At 38.0% G+C, this 16,054-nt stretch overlaps 2 protein-coding genes across 2 annotated transcripts in view; one reads left to right on the top strand and one right to left on the bottom strand.

The window, feature by feature from the left end:
• Positions 1-4,423, top strand: part of phf21b (PHD finger protein 21B) — a 39,051-nt gene extending 34,628 nt beyond the window's left edge. The window contains exons 4-14 of the mRNA XM_055231856.1: positions 810-902; positions 1,200-1,544; positions 1,699-1,827; positions 1,903-1,954; positions 2,087-2,163; positions 2,239-2,293; positions 2,498-2,520; positions 2,661-2,819; positions 3,029-3,095; positions 3,168-3,271; positions 3,363-4,423. Of these exons, the coding sequence (XP_055087831.1) occupies positions 810-902; positions 1,200-1,544; positions 1,699-1,827; positions 1,903-1,954; positions 2,087-2,163; positions 2,239-2,293; positions 2,498-2,520; positions 2,661-2,819; positions 3,029-3,095; positions 3,168-3,271; positions 3,363-3,605 (1,347 nt within the window). The 3' untranslated portion in view covers positions 3,606-4,423. The remainder of the gene's footprint in view (positions 1-809; positions 903-1,199; positions 1,545-1,698; positions 1,828-1,902; positions 1,955-2,086; positions 2,164-2,238; positions 2,294-2,497; positions 2,521-2,660; positions 2,820-3,028; positions 3,096-3,167; positions 3,272-3,362) is intronic.
• A 1,743-nt stretch (positions 4,424-6,166) lies between these two features.
• Positions 6,167-11,719, bottom strand: LOC117391622 (rho GTPase-activating protein 8-like). The gene is made up of 13 exons (XM_033989472.2): positions 11,668-11,719; positions 11,229-11,273; positions 9,432-9,566; positions 9,256-9,343; positions 9,049-9,180; positions 8,817-8,903; positions 8,655-8,753; positions 8,464-8,574; positions 8,311-8,384; positions 8,125-8,202; positions 7,931-8,059; positions 7,587-7,690; positions 6,167-7,509 (listed from the first exon to the last, which is right to left on the bottom strand). The coding sequence occupies exons 2-13, from the start codon at positions 11,269-11,271 to the stop codon at positions 7,312-7,314; spliced, it is 1,278 nt and encodes a 425-aa protein (XP_033845363.1). The 5' UTR covers positions 11,272-11,273; positions 11,668-11,719; the 3' UTR covers positions 6,167-7,311.
• Positions 11,720-16,054: the final 4,335 nt, after the last annotated feature.

Raw genomic sequence — 16,054 nt, 5'->3', positions numbered from 1 at the left:
AAAAGTTTCCTTTTTTCTCCCTTTTCTTGGAATTTGGCAGGAAACAGGAAGTGCCAAAGATGTGTGCACAAATCACACGTATTTTTTGGGTTTGAGTCGATTTATTATGAGCCTGTTCTAAACAAGAAAAATCATTTTTTTTCTCAACTGGTGGTGCACTTGGAAAAGAAAACATCATCTTAGATGGTACTTGGTGTGAAAAGTTTGAGAACCTCTCAGCTAGACTATTTATTTAACTATGAATTAAAGTGAGATCTGTGAATGACATAGTTAGTTGTGTCCACAGCTTCGAGGAGGCTGCTCCTTAACAACATGTTGTCCCATATTTATTCAGACAGATGCTGTGGTCCTTGTTAGTCGGCTGCTCTTTTCCCACTTAATGCTGAGGAACAGTGGGAGAGAGGTATTTTTGTGACTAACAAGAGGAGAAAGTGCAGCATTCTGTGGCAGGGCAATCCTTTAATGAGATGACCACTTAAACACAGACACAAAGTTTACAGTGTAAACAGTTGAGCTCGCATGGTCATATTTGCAGTCGCAGCAGGATAAGGAAATGGGAAATCAGTGATTAAAGTTGTCTTTGTTTAGATTATAACATTCTAGCTGAAGCATCATTTCCTCTAAATCATGGAATAAATATTGTAAACAGTTATTATTATTACTTATTAATTTATAATAAGTTTAAATAAATGTACTGTGATATTAGTAGCCATGTTTTCTGTAAATGCATATTGAGTGTAATCTCTATACACATGTGCAGTTGTGAGTAACATTTGCTTGTGGTAACTATGACAACTGTTTTTGTGCAGATGTTGGGGACTCTCACTGCTGTGCCTATCAAGGTGCCTCAAGTCAGCTCTTTGCATCGGCTGGCAGGACAAGCCACTACAGTGTTACCTCAGGTAAATATCACTTACTGTTTGTCATTTTTATTACAGTTTTGATCTAGTGGTTTTACTAAATGATGAATTACTAATCTGCTTTGGCTGTGTAAACAGCTGTATCATACACAAGATGGCAGCACATGTAAGGAGGGACTGTACTGTACTAACTGTCCTAAATGTGACCAAAAAGAATGTGGTGAGACTGAATGTGAATCAGAGTGATTTCTCTAACTATAATGTTGCAACTCCATCATACTGTGATTAGTAGCTGTAATTTGTGATGATTCTGATGATTCTGACTTGTTGATCTTACAGGTCAGGCCAAAGACCCAGATCCCAGACAGCCTTCCTCACAGTGGTCCCTGCCAGGAGCTACAACCACTCAGCCTGCAGAAGGCAACCGCAGTGGTCAGTCCCAGGAGCCAGGGCCCTACGCTCCCCACACTCCCCACCGCCAACAGCACGCTGAGCCCAGACCAGCAGCCAGAGAGGCAGGGGGCCGCCTCCCCCCCTCGGCCTACTGTCCACTGCCTCACCGGGGCACTGGAGTCCAGCAGTCCTGTGCAGCATGCTTCAGCAGGTCCTGGTGTAGCGTATGCCATCATAGCTGCATCTCCTGCCGCCACCAACGGAGTGTCAGGTGTCAACGAGGCCGTCAAAGTGCAGCCACTGATCTTCAGCGCCGAAAACAAGGCTAGTGTCCACTGCTGTGGTCAGAGAAATGTTCATATGATGGATTAGGAGAGACACACATATAGATTAGTAAAAATAGTATGGTAACCAAATAGTTACCTTTGTTTTTTTGTCTTACCAGGTCATAATAATACAGTCACAGGTGCCCAACAGCACTGAGGGGTCCCCCAGAGACCAAGCTGAGTTTCCCTCACAGGACGATGTGCCCTCCCCCAAGTCCCCTTCCAAAAAGAAAGATGAGGATCCAGAAGTAAGAATTATTCAGTGCTATTATTGCAATAAAGTTGTTGCATTGGAAACATTTATGAATAAACTCGTTTTACAGAAAGTTGCCTTCATGGTGGCTCTTGGCCTTGTTACCACAGATCACCTGGAAGGTAATTGCCATAGATTTGTTTAAATTTTTTATAAATCTCTTTATTAATTTAAAATATCAATTTCTGTCTAGTATATATTGTACGACAATATGTCATTATGTGTATTCATCTTCTTCATTAATTGTTTTGCAGAAATCCAGTTGAAGAGGCAAGAGAGGAAGAGACGAAGCACAGCAAACCCAGCATACAGTGGCTTGTTTGAACCAGAGGTTAAACAAACTCCACCATTCATTTGAGCCCCAAACGTCTGCTGTCATCTAATTCTGAACTTCTTATAATTGCAGCGTAAGCGACTGGCGTCCCATTACCTGAACAGCTCTCTCTACCTGACGGCACGAGGTAAAAAAAGAGCACTAACAATATTAAATGTGGCATCAGCTTCTTGTTACTTTTGTCTGACCATTGTCCTTGTATTTGTTAGAATTTTTGTCAACCCCCTAAAATAACTAATGCTTACACTGATACACTGCATCTGTTGCATGGCTTCCCTTTTAATCCACATGTGTGTGACTAACCTGTGCTTTGCTTCCATCCACACGCTAGACTCTGAGGACTTCTGCTGGAAGGTACGTCACATTACTGACAAAAACATGACTGCTACCATATATGACAAACCTAAATGCTTTATGTCACTGTTTATTAAACCACTGAAATGCCAGAAACATAAACATCTTATCGTGTTTATTTATTGTTGTTTGCGTTGCAGGATGACTTGGAGCATGATGAACTGTGTGCTGTCTGTAAAGAAGACGGCGAGATGCAGCCCTGCCATAACTGCCCCCGAGTTTTTCACCCTAACTGTCTCCACCCTCCACTGAAAACCCCTCCCAGAGGCCCCTGGTACTGCCCCAAGTGCCAAAAGAAGGTATCTGGTTATAGTTTGTTTGCTTGCTTATTAACCAACATAGATCACAGTTTAAAGTGGATTTTCTTCTATAGTGTTACTGACCAAAGTCCAGTTTTCAATTTACAGCTGTAGGTTAAATCTGTAATACTATATACAGTACTGCTATAGAGCATTTTTCCATATAAATCAGAATATTAAAATATTTTTTTCATGTGTCTTTACCGCAGGTACTGAACAAAGAAAACTTATCATGGCCGCAAAACTTTGTCCAGTCGTACGTTACACACAAAACAGGTGAGTAATGTGTGCTAATAAAATGAGTTTCACAGGGATATTAGTGTTCACACTGTATTTATGCGCTCACAGTGAGGCAGGAGGAGAAGAGGAGACTGCTGAGGAGGAACAATGAGCTGAAGAAAGAGTGTGCTCATCTGGAGGAGGAAGACAAGAAGCTCAACAAGACCCTCGAGGTAGGACCCCTGTCTAGAAAGGTGGAAATCACAGTGTTTTTGATCACATTGTGTCATAACACTCCATCACTACAACCTGTTTGTGTTACAGAAATGCATGGACATGAGGGAGCGGCTGCTGGAGCAGCAGAGGGACACTCGGGCTTCTCTGGATCGCATCAAGTCTCTCCTCAGACTCATCCAGCGCGACCAGGTCATCCAGGTCACCATGACAACCACCACCACCCTTGGAGCCTCGCTGCTGTCCCAGGCCTGGATGAAACCCACCAGCACCGCCATGACCAGCCCTTTGGCTACCCAGAAGAGCCACGCTCAGAGCCAGGACAACAACTAGCCCCTCCTGAGGAGCTTTGTCCAGATCATAAAAGCGACAAAAACTGACGATAGCTTGGATTCGAAGTATTTTTTAAAACAGTCACCTACAGTGCTTATGAGATTTCTTTTTTAAGTTATTTTGTATTTATTAATGTTCTTGGCCTTAATGTAATTAATATCAGAAGATAGATTTGAATGCTGCAGCAGAGTTCTAGAGAGGCTTCTGCGCGGCCTAAAGATATGTCCCTTTTTTAAAACACAGGTCTAATTACTGTTACTGTTGAATATAGTGAGAGAGAACCGTAGAGTTAGTTATAGTGCCAGAAACAAAGGAGCAATGAAGGACTGTACAGTGCTATATTCAAGTAGATGTTCTCATTCTCCTATGAAGGTTTTTGCCATACAAGTTCAGGATTTCATTATGTTTATAAATGCATATGAGCCTTCAAACAAAACAAAGAAATAACTTTTTCAGTATTAAATATAGTTAAAGAAAAGTATTTAAGAGAAGACTACATAAATTAGCATTTCTAGTGAAAATGTTAGCATTTTCACGCTTGCCTATTGATACAAATGTTTGGAGTATTCAAGGCGATCACTGTACATATGTTTTAAAACATCGTCATCGGGCTTTGTTTCAGAGATTTTTCTGGCGATAAAGTCACAGGGTCCCTGCTGGGCTGTTTGCTTGAAATGAAACACAAACGCAAATAGGAAGTACTGACAAAGAAATAAAAAAGTTGAGCAACATACATATACATACTTTACTAGTCAAAGCATTTGGATTTTGTATTTAACACCAATTTGATTACTGTATATGTTTAACCAATGGCATCAATATACATGATTTATTTTGTATCCTAATACCACCCCATTGAATTTATAGATTGATAGCTTCACTCTTATATCTTCTTCTATATGTTCTTTGTCATAATGCCAAATTCCTATTGTTTGTGCAGAGAAAGGAGCATTCACCAGCAGGGATTAACATAACCTTTTTCAACTCATCACAAACACATCAAACAGATGTGTCATGCATTACTTCAGTTCTTAAACGAGTATCAAATATGCCAAAAACTTTTGTTTACTGGAGTCATCGTACAATAATACATACAGTGCTTTTTCTTTCCCTGCCTTTTCTATTCAAAACATTTTTTACTTGTGTTTTTTGAGCGTTACCAGTGACATGCTTGTTACAGATCAACACTGCCTCAAGTGCAAACCCGTACTGCAGCGGTTTGCCTTTGATTCTTTTATAAACGTGAATCAAAATGTGACAAACTTGTTTAACTGCGACCTTTGGCTTTTGATGGATGCACATGGCACAGACGGTCACTTCCTGGTTTGTCTCAAAGTTTAAACCAGGGGCCGCCTTTGTCTCATGCTCATCTACGTCTTGCTAGTCTTCCTTAGTCCAGCATAATTTTTTTTTTGTGATTTTCTAGCTATACCAGACCTATCAGACAAAATGCACAAACGTACAAATACGATTTTTTCAGTTCTGAGAAAATGCCTTTATGGGATGGAAATCACTAGATGTATTTTATTTTTGTTTACATTATTCATTTGATGTATTTTGTTCAATGTGCAGCTTGTAAGGCTCTTCATCAAAGGCTTTAAAACGAGTGAGGAAAAAATAGAGTGGTATACGCAACAAGCAATATTATTAAACCCTCGAACCACCGTTATATACTTTTTTCAGTTAGCAGCTGCAAACACAAATCAAAATCAAGCAACGTGGCTTTCAATAGATTGCGTTCTTAAAATGCTGTTAATATAACTCATGTGTACATTATCTAAGTAGAAATAACACATTTAATTTAGCAAGAGCAAGTGATCAAATTGTGTTGGGCAGCTTTTAAAACCTGTGCTGCACTTGCAATAAAACATTATTCAGAAGAACAAACATATTATTTTCCGTATTAAAACTCAACATATCATCAACAGGTGAAGTTCTAGTACACAAGATTTGCCTTTATTACAAAGACATTTATTCAAGTCAATGTTAAAATAAAAATATGCTTTATTCTAAAACAAGGTATAAAGCAACTTTGGTAGACGCCCCACCGGAACAACAAAAATTAGAAACATGCCTTATTTCATTGTTGTATCAACTTGTAACACTGCAATATCAAGCTGTTTAGTTTATTTGACCTTAGTTTCCAAGTTAAAATCACTTTGTAGTACTATTTGTGGATCGTCAATCTCTATGACACTGCTGAACCTAAGCACACTCTGTTTTTATTTATCAACAAAACAGTAGGGCTCTATATATCTGCCGGATAGACATATGCATTAACACTGCACCCGACTTGCCTTTAAACAAACAGTATCATTATCATTTTTTGGGTTAAAAAGCTGTCAGAATGTACCATGTGATGCATATCAAATGTCTCACCTGAGAACCCAGGTGCGAGAATAATATAAGATGGATCATATCTTTGTCCACCCATCAAATCCCCAAAACCTCCTCTTCATTCGTTTCTATCAATCTTCTCCGGGAGAAACTGTGCAGTGCTTAAACAGATATATTTTAATACACAACACAACATTTGAACAAATAAAATAAAAAAGACGTAGAACATTTTATATTCTTTTATCAAGCAAAAAAAATGAAGCAAGAACATCGAGGATTTTTTTATGGATTTGCCAATTCTGCATTCTGACTTCTAGCTTGCAATGTCTGATGTATTACTTTGCCATAAGAAGACAACACAAAGAGGTTTGGATGGAATTTAAAGTGTCTTTTGGCTGTAGTAAGTTTTTTCTTTGTCATTAAGGGAACCGTCCAGTGGATAGTGTGTATAGGAAAGTGTTTGTCTTACATATGCCAATGTAGTTTTTTCTTCTTTATGATGCATTGAAAGTTGATCAATGGAAGTTGATAAATGGTAAAGAGTAGTATCAAGTTTTGTACCAAGTTCTTAAAAAATGAATCAATAATAATAAACAGGTTTAAAGAGCAACTGGTTCAATTCACTTTGTTTTAATTCAAACTATTAAAAAGAACATTACAAAAATAACTGACAATAGGTTGTCAAGAAGCCTCTCATCAGTCAGTGTGGTTAAAGTTTAATAATAACAGACAAACTGCATATAAAATTGATATGTGATAAAAATATTATCCAGTGTTAAAATAAGTCATAGTTTCAACAGTTTGGTTACTATTCAGTTTGCATAAAAGACAGCGCACAGTAGATATTACACCAATATATACAAAATATGAAACATTTTACTCATATAAATTGTGATTATAGTAGTAGTCGTAGTAGTAAATTCAGTAGATGTATTAACCACCTGCTTGTCTCTCGTGACAAAGTTTTAGCAAGCTACACAAAATGGCATTAAAATCTCACATTTATTCAATTATGGGTTTTTATTGCTCAAAAACACCTTGAAAAAGCAGGGTTGCCACTCCCCAGATCTGACCTTGGCCTAGTAGCATCACCTGCTTGTCTCTATAAAGATGGATAAGTTTAATGCCACATTATGGAACAGTCCAGGTAAAGTAATACCATCTCCACTGAGTTAAGTCGGCGGTACCACCCTGCACCAGAAATTTATATGGTGAACTTTTAATTGACCTATTAATCTACCCTTTTTGCTGGTGGAAAGGTATCTGGGGATGCCTCTTCAAACACAATTTTTGATTTCCCCTCTTCCGAGTACCAGGGAGCAGCCTACAGCTTCAGTCAGGAGGATGTGTCCCTGTATCAGCCTCTAGTTCAAGGTAGTACTTCATTAGTGCAATGGTGCGAGTTGAACACCCTGTGGCAGTGTTCGACGAGGATCTCGGTGAAGATGTTGATGGGCATCAGAGCGGTGAGAGAGACAGAGCCGTGCCGAGGCCAGACCAGGTTCACCCCAAAGACACATGCCAGGTTTGAAGGGCTCATCTTGTTACTGATGCTCTCCTGAGACACCTGTGAAAGACCACATTCAAATATACTAATAGAAAAGTGATAAATATTAAAATAAGAGGCAACAGGTGGAGATTTACCATGTGAAGAAAATACAACAGGTATTTGACCACGATGAAATTATACTCAGGAAGACTCTCGATTATCTGTTTACAGCGAGTCACACGGAGGCTGCTCTCAACTTCTACAACACAAAACAGGTCATATTGTAATTTAATGGACATTGTCTGTTAACAACAACAAATATTCTGTAATTGAAATTGTGAATATTAGAAATTTGGGATAAAAGTTTTAGACCAAATATCTCATTTAATTAAATCTAAATATATACTTGGAATAGAACACATAATGTGCACAGCGTACATTTGTTTGAATTTATAACACTGTTAATAATAAACTACATAAAAGAACAACTGAAACTCACTCATGAGCTCCAGCACTTGATTGTAGACTCTGAAAGTGAGCAATGGTTCAGGCAGCTCTCGGATAAATGTTTTTAGGATAACAGCAGGAACATGGACATCATTGTACTGCTCAAAGTTTACAGGTTTACCTGGAACAATAACATAAAAACTATCAAGATACTTTTCCAGTTCCCTTTAGGAAATGTTTATTTACCCAGATTATAGAGTTTCTGGATGTCCTTTATCAGCTGAACACGAGCAGAGCGTCTGAAGATCCCCTCTGTCTTTAAACCTTTGTATAAATGTAAATAGATATCGATATACTGTATAGATATACACACACATACACACACACAATACGTTTCCTATGGCACTGCTCACTATTATTATTAGCAGTCACCTTTCTCTTTCAAGTATACAATGGTCTGAGACATCACTGGTGGGATTATGGCCCCCGCATTCTTCTCTCGTATACTGGAAAACAAACATACAGTGTATATTAATAACAGAAGATCATAGTGGTTATAGTAAATAGCAAGAAGCAAAGACTTACTACTGCAGACTGACACCAAACTGCTGCGTGGGCAGAGGGGGGCGAGGAGGGGGCTTTTTCACTGAAGGGGGTGGTCCATCTTTCTGAGCTGCGCACAACTTCTCATCATGCCTGTTACAATATGCACAGCAGAAGTATCAGAAACAAGTTGTGTGAGTGAAATTTGATTTAAAATTCTTCACGTAACCTACTTAATCACATCCGGAGGAATCATTAACTGCTCGTAGTTCAAATAATCTTTCAACTCAGCCAGATAATTCACATACGTAAGCTTCTTTCCAAACTTGTGACTAGGGAAAAAACAAAACATAGTAATGCAAATTTCAGTGGCAAAATGTGACAGGTTGGTTTACCTGATCAGAGGTTTGAATAGGTTCCACACTATTCTGATGAAGTTTGTTGGGTGGACCACATAGAGCGCCTTCAAGTTCTTTTTGTATCTGAAAATATTGATTCAATGAGTCATGGAAAGTATGCGAAGATATGCCAGGATAGCTATTTTAACATTAAGTCTGTAAAGTGTGCATGGAACCAAGCACTTACAAGAAGTATCTTTGATCTAAAAATCACAAAATAAAAACTTACTTCCTGTCAAACTCGTTGTAGGCTTGTCTTAACCATTTCAGAGAGGGTTTGTTGGTGCTTCTCAGGCCATAATGAAAATACACCAGGATATAGTCCATCTCTACATATTGATCCAGTGTGTACTTCAGGTATCTACAGAGGGCAACACAATACTTTAGGCAGGTATCGTTTAAAAGGTAATATCTTTGACTTAGTTAATTGTAGTACTGTAGAAGTCGGCGGTGATCCAGCTGGTGGACCGGAGGCAGACAACAACTACTAAAGATGATTAACTTCCTTCCATATTTGTCATCTCCTGGAAATAGAAATATGTATAGTTTATTTAATTTAATTTCTAAACACTATTAACTATTTTCGGTTTCTGTGAGCTACAAGCCACTAACCAGAGACCTGAATGATCCCATGTCGGGCGATGTCGTAGTATGGGTGAGAGAGGTCAACGCTGCATCTGCTGCTGGGAGGGCCATCTGTGCTGGACACCGGATCCTCTTCATCCTCCTCCTCCTCCCGTTGAAGCTCTGAACATAAAAACAAGTTCAAGAAAACTGATTCACTGCAGTGGTATCTCAAACTACTACCAGTTCAGTTCTTGTGTTGAATTAAACCTGGGACTTAACCAAGACTAGACCAGGACTAACTAGAACAGGACGAAACCAAATTTACATTCGACCATAAACATGGCCCAAACCAGAAGCAAACATGGACCAGTGTGAATACCCACTTTAGAATCAATTTACATTTCCTTCTCCTTTAGGTTAGTCCTTATTTAAAACTTCTGTAGCAATTGTAGCCCCATTTTAGACTTGGTTTAGCCCTAGTTTAGCCTGATATATAGACTGATATATCCTGTTACAGACCTGGCTTAAGTCTGGTGGTACTGAGAAGGCTAAATATTTTCATACTTGGTACTTTGTGTGTTTGACAACCACCACACTACTATAACAAATATTGTGCCCCCTAGTGGGCAATTTATAGTTTTGCACATTTGGTTTGGAAAGATTTGGAATAAGCATTTAAGGCAATTTTTTTTTTTTTTCAAGATCCCACTTGAGTTTATAAACAATTAGAGAAAGATACTAGTATTCAGAATACTGATTTTGAGTAACTGTACAATTACTCTTTTATTAAATGGTATGCAGAGGTGTTATTTTCATAGAATCAAAAGGAAACACTGTAGCATCACACAAGTAAGGCCTCAAAATGATCAGTATTAGTCAGAAAAAAAGATAACGCAACTGTTGTGTGGTGTGAGTGCGTGTGATTTTTCCTTCTATAATTAGTGATAACAAACGGTGCAAAAAGAGATGAAACTACATAAACACTATATATTAATGCAACTCAACGTGACAGTAAAAGAAGTAATATCAATTCTGTCAACTGGACAAAATTTGTAGAAGTGTAGATGTTTCGCTGCTCATCCAAGCCACTCCTGAGCAGCAAAACATCTTCACTCCTACAACTTTTTGTCCAGTTGACAGATTTTCTTTTTCTTTTACTATGGATCATACCTGGCTGACTGGGGATTACACAGAAATTAAGTCAAAGGTGAAAGTATTCTAAATATTCAGAAAACAGTACTCTGATTGGACCATGTAATCGAATACTTTAAAAAATCTATTTTAATCTAGTATTCTGTAACTAAATACATTTTTCAAAGTACAATTTCTTCCCCATCTCTGAATATAAAAATTTTACAATGAAAGATTACTTAAAAATGTATTTGTTAAAAAAATATATTTGATGTCAAATCAAATTATTTCCTGACTAGATGAAATCAAATTTGAGTTAAAGTTGTGTCTGGGCAGAGAACAAAAGTGAAAGCCACAGCAGCGCATGACCAGCCTGCCAAACTGTGGTGAGTTTTCCCTGAATCATGGCTGTGTCTGCTTTAGTTTTGATGTTCGGTGCAGTGCAAGGGAAATGCTGATGCAGACGAGCCTGTCCTGTGGAAGTTTATTCTGCTGCCCTGCGGGGAGTTTCTGTAAACACACGGTTTCTGATAACAGGGAGGAAACTGGGGTGTACAAAAGGCTCAATATAGACCAGAAAGTAAACTGGACCTGCGGAGTAAACCCACAACATCAGGATAAGTGTCTTTATAGAAATATTTCAGTGCTTTAGTTATTGTTTCTTCACTCTGTCAGTAGCTATCATACAGAAGATACATGTCATAAACTCACCTATCTCTGCCAGCTGCTCCAGGTCCGGAGGTAGTGATGTCATTTCTGTTTCAAACACAAAACACCATATGGGATTACCATTAGATTGAAATATAATTATAATCAAATCAATTAATGTTCCATTCCAAGCACATAAACAAAACATAGAATTAAATGTGAGGTTACAAAAATAAATAAATAAATAAATAAATAAAAAATTGACTACTGACTGTTTCCAAATAAGGAAAGCAAATGTATTTTTAATAGAATGAGGAATGGAAAAAGATATATTATGATGTTTTTCAAGTTATACACGCCTATTCAAAGTCAATCACGAGGACACGGTATTAAACGCTACCAACAGGAAAGGTTTCATTCAAAAAGACACTCTTGCTAAACGTAAAGCCGTATTTACACGATAATTGTAAATAAATGTAAACTATTGATACTCCACACTCACCTGTAGCACGGCGCTTTTCAGGTACAAAAGTGACTTCCTCAAATGTACCACCAATGGCACGAGCACCTACTGCGCATGCTCAGTACAGCTTCAGATCTTTATTTGGGCACAATAAAAAAAAAAAAAACATGTTTCAACTTGCGACTTTTGACAACTTTGGCAATTACGACTTTGATAGAGTTAGTCTGTATTTGAGTGATTATTGAGCTATTCGTTTGTAGACACATATTTGGTCCCAGTTCACATTTTGACAACTTTATACGTAAATCATACAACATAACATAAACTTGGCCATTCAATTTGAAGATGCATTTCTTTTGGTCCTTAGGCGTCTGTGTGCCGTGTCACGCTGTCCTCAAAGTGTTGAAAGCCTGTCCCCTGCTGGAAATAAAGAGTAATAGGTTTGAGGTTAGTAGACTTCAGGCAAATAAATAGATCCACATTAAAATGACAGGCCATTATTTTGAATGACTTGTTATTTACTGTGCCAACATTTTTAATAGTTTTTAATGTCATGTTGCTCCTTGGTATGAAGTTGTTTTAATATAAACAAAGCTCTACTGGTGTTCTGAATTTTGCTGTGAGGGGTTTATGGACAAATATGCAAAGCTGTCCCAGGCTCCGTGAAAACAGCAGCGCTTGGTCTTTTGCCTCAGTGGCTGCACAGAGGCTGGAAAAAAGATAAAGGATTAAAAAAAACAAAAACAAAATGGAATTGGAAGAGATTCAGCAGCATAAAACAAAAATTAAAACTGAAAAATTGTCACTTTTGCTAAATCTGATTTTTCTTTCCATAATGTAAATTCAGTATCCCAACATTATTAAGGCAGAATGTAACTATGTAAGGAAAAACTATTTGCCTTGCTTCAATTAAGGAGGCTTTAAAAGATGCAGTATTTTTCTTTTTTCTTTTCTGTCTCTCTCTCTCTTTTTTTTTTTTTTTTAATAATTTCCACATCATAGCAGAATCCTTTTCAGATAACAATCATATTATTAATGTTATCAGCTTCAATTAACACATAAATAATTGTTTTTATTTGCCTCTAGGCCTAGACTATACCACTGGGCTGTTCTTCTTCTGGTTGTCAGCATGGTAAATTGTTTCAGCAGCTTGAGGCAGATGCCAAGCGCTGCTGGAGTTGGCTTGATATTCAGATATTCTTCATGTAGCTCATATTTACAGCTCTACACAGTACTGTTCTCTTTGTTTACGCAGTCATGTAAATACCAAATGTATTCAAACAGCTGTATATGGGATAGAGACTCAAGAGATGACTCAAATATAATGGGAAATATTTAAACTGAATCATATTTGGTACTTAAACAGTACATGGTATATAGGTTTATTGTTAATTATTATATAGATGCGCAGCCACATAATACAGTTAAAACAATAAAATGTAAATATATTTTCCCAGTTAAAAGCACTCTTGTACTATACTATGTATTCTGTTTAAGTGACACAAGAGCACTGGGAAAATGATCAACTCATGAATGAAAATGCTGGTCTCATCACCGAACACACAACATTCACTCGAGCGCAGAGGCAATGAGCGCTGAGGAAATGAAACAACCAGGGTTCTGATATGGTATTCTGAGATTATGCAAATGAGCGGAGAACACTGGGACCATGTGACCCAAATATGGGGCAGAATAATGATGAGTTTAATCACAGGCTCTGGATTCTGACACTGTGGATTCTTTTTTTTAAACAAACACAGTAAAAAAAAAACAACCCTCAACACAAAAGAGAGAAACGTGTGTAAAAATTAGAAAGAGGATTAGATCAACAACGATAGATAGAACGATAGAATCTGTCGTAACTGGTGCTTTTTAATTGGACTCATATCACCATCCCATAGCGCCGGTGGGATTTTTTTTTTTTTTTTTTTTAAACGTATACGTCATAGAATTTAACTGCCTTGTATGTATGCTTGGAGGAATACAGTACTCCATTAAAGGTCCCATATTATGCTATTTTCTGATCTATGTTTTAATGTTATTTCTTCTTCATCAAAAACACACCTGGAGTTGTGTTTTGTTTCATTCAAGCATATTTAACACACAAATCCTGTATATTTAGGCTGAGTTCTTCTCTTAAATGGAAAACACTCTTTTCCACCTCATGATGTCATGTGTAATACAGGACGTGCTGCACTGTGTTCTTAAACTCCATGCACCTTCACTAGAATCATTGGATGATTTTAGCCATGGAATTGGAAGTCTCTACTGAACTAAACATAAAAGGTAGCTGTTACCCCAAAAACTACCACTATATGACATTGCAAGGTGGAATAGAGCATTTTGAGCTTTAGAGATGTAGACAGAGTAATAATAAAGGAATAAACATGTGTGAATGAAACAACATAGGTATGTTTTTGATGAGGTAACAACATTATAGCACTTCTTAGGGTTAGCACCTTCTATAGCACTATAGCTCGTCTTAAAGCTCACAGGAGTCAATTTTATGTAATATAAATACATACATACCCAATAAATGATAACATAACAGTTAATTATACACTGGGGGTTCGAAAAGAAATGGTCCAGATTTGGATAGGCTACTTGTCTGTTCAAATGTATTCTGTATTTCAACTCAGCAAAATAGGTTTTTCCTGAATTTTTTTTTATATTTTACATGTAATAACATGTAGAGGCATGTTATTACAACATTGCATAACCCCTCACTTGCATATGCACCTGTAAAATGGGCAGTGACTATTGAGAGAGAATTACAAACCTATTATGAATGTATTCCTTGTACAGGATCAAGCTAGGTTATAAAATATAACTCAAAGAGTGGTGGCTTTGAGCTAAAGGAGCATTCTAGTTCCTGCATGCTGCCGTTTGAAAAGCTCCTTCATAATAATGTGTCAGCAGTCAAAAGAGACTGGGAATGAAAATTTAATCAAAACTTAATAATCAGCAAGATGAAAAGCTTTCAACTTTTGAAAAACAAAACAAAACATGGTTTTGGTTCATACATATTTCAGTTTTGGAGTCTTTTGTGTTCTGTATTCATTGTAGCTGATGCTGCTTAGGCAGCTATAAGATGGGTGAGATGGGATTCACGCTGATTACTGCCTGTTTCCAATCTGTTCCATAAATAGCTACATTGGGGAGAGATGTGGGAGTCAGTGGGGGTCTGAGAGGGAAAACCAAACTCACTCAAAGTAAACACTGCAGGAGACTTCCAGACGGAACAACACACACATTTTACATCATCGTGGGATTTGGTGGAGAAATGAACATAATCTATTTTCAGTGCATTCTACTCAAAATACCAGAAAAAAAAACTATTAAGCAGGAGCAGGCTATAAGCAGTGGTGGCAGCAACAGTCAAAACTAAAAGGACAAAGTACAGGAATATGTTAAACTCACTGAATGACTGAAACATACACTGTTCTTTCATTTACTGCTTGAAAAATAACACCTCAAATCTAGGTAGCCCTTTAATTTCAATATAGTTCCACACCAATTATGGGATTATACTTCTCTTTTTAAGATGTAATAAGCCTATACCTGCCCAGTCCTTTTGCATGTGTTGTTTTCCCAAATATCTAACCACAGGCTTACACAGCATTTACACACCCGCTTCTTCATGCAACCATTACTAATCCCTATTTTCTTTCCTCTTGGTGAATGTTTTTGTTTGGCTCACACTGGCTTGCACTTCACCTGTGCCGCCTGTAGATGTCATCCTTGCAGCGGATCGTCTGGCTTGACTGGTTCACACACAGGAGGCTGCTGCTGCACGCGCTTTGCATCAGGCGCGTAAATCCGAGCGCGAGGAGGCTACTGGACACTGTCACAATCAGCACGGACTGTTATATGGACCAATGTCAAACGGTGTCTCTTTATTCTTTCAAGATATATTTAAATAGCCAAACATTTTTCACATAGGAGATTCTGAGCAGATGGCATTGACTGACTGGAAACAATCATCAGTTGCGTTAAGTGGATATTGTTTTGTTTGGTATTAAATGTTTGGAGAGCCCCTCTGACCTCTGCCAGGGACAATCAGGGAGAGAGTCAAGCAGCTGGCCCCTCAGCCAATTTAGAACCGGGCCCGCCGCTCCGCATTACGGCCCTAATTGATTTTCTGTTGAAATCTCAAGGTCTTGATGACATTCCGCACTGAGACACAGCCCTCCTCGCGCGTTTCTCTCGGTCCACATTTATTACTTAGTGTCTTTGTCCTTTACTGGTCAGGGTGCACACGGTTTGGTGCACTATGCAACTTTTCTGATGGCTGGTATGGCAACGACTTGTTTTCTTGGAGATGTTATTGCATTGCCTGGAATGTTCCACAGTATGCCATTAAACATATCTGTTTCCATGCAGAGAAGAAGTCACCTGCTTCACAGGTTGGCGCCCAAAATGTGAA

The sequence above is a fragment of the Periophthalmus magnuspinnatus genome, chromosome 23, assembly GCF_009829125.3.
Source record: "Periophthalmus magnuspinnatus isolate fPerMag1 chromosome 23, fPerMag1.2.pri, whole genome shotgun sequence".
Lineage (NCBI taxonomy): Eukaryota > Metazoa > Chordata > Actinopteri > Gobiiformes > Gobiidae > Periophthalmus > Periophthalmus magnuspinnatus.
The sequence above is the reverse complement of the archived record's forward strand: the minus strand, read 5'-3'. Positions and strand labels throughout refer to the sequence as shown.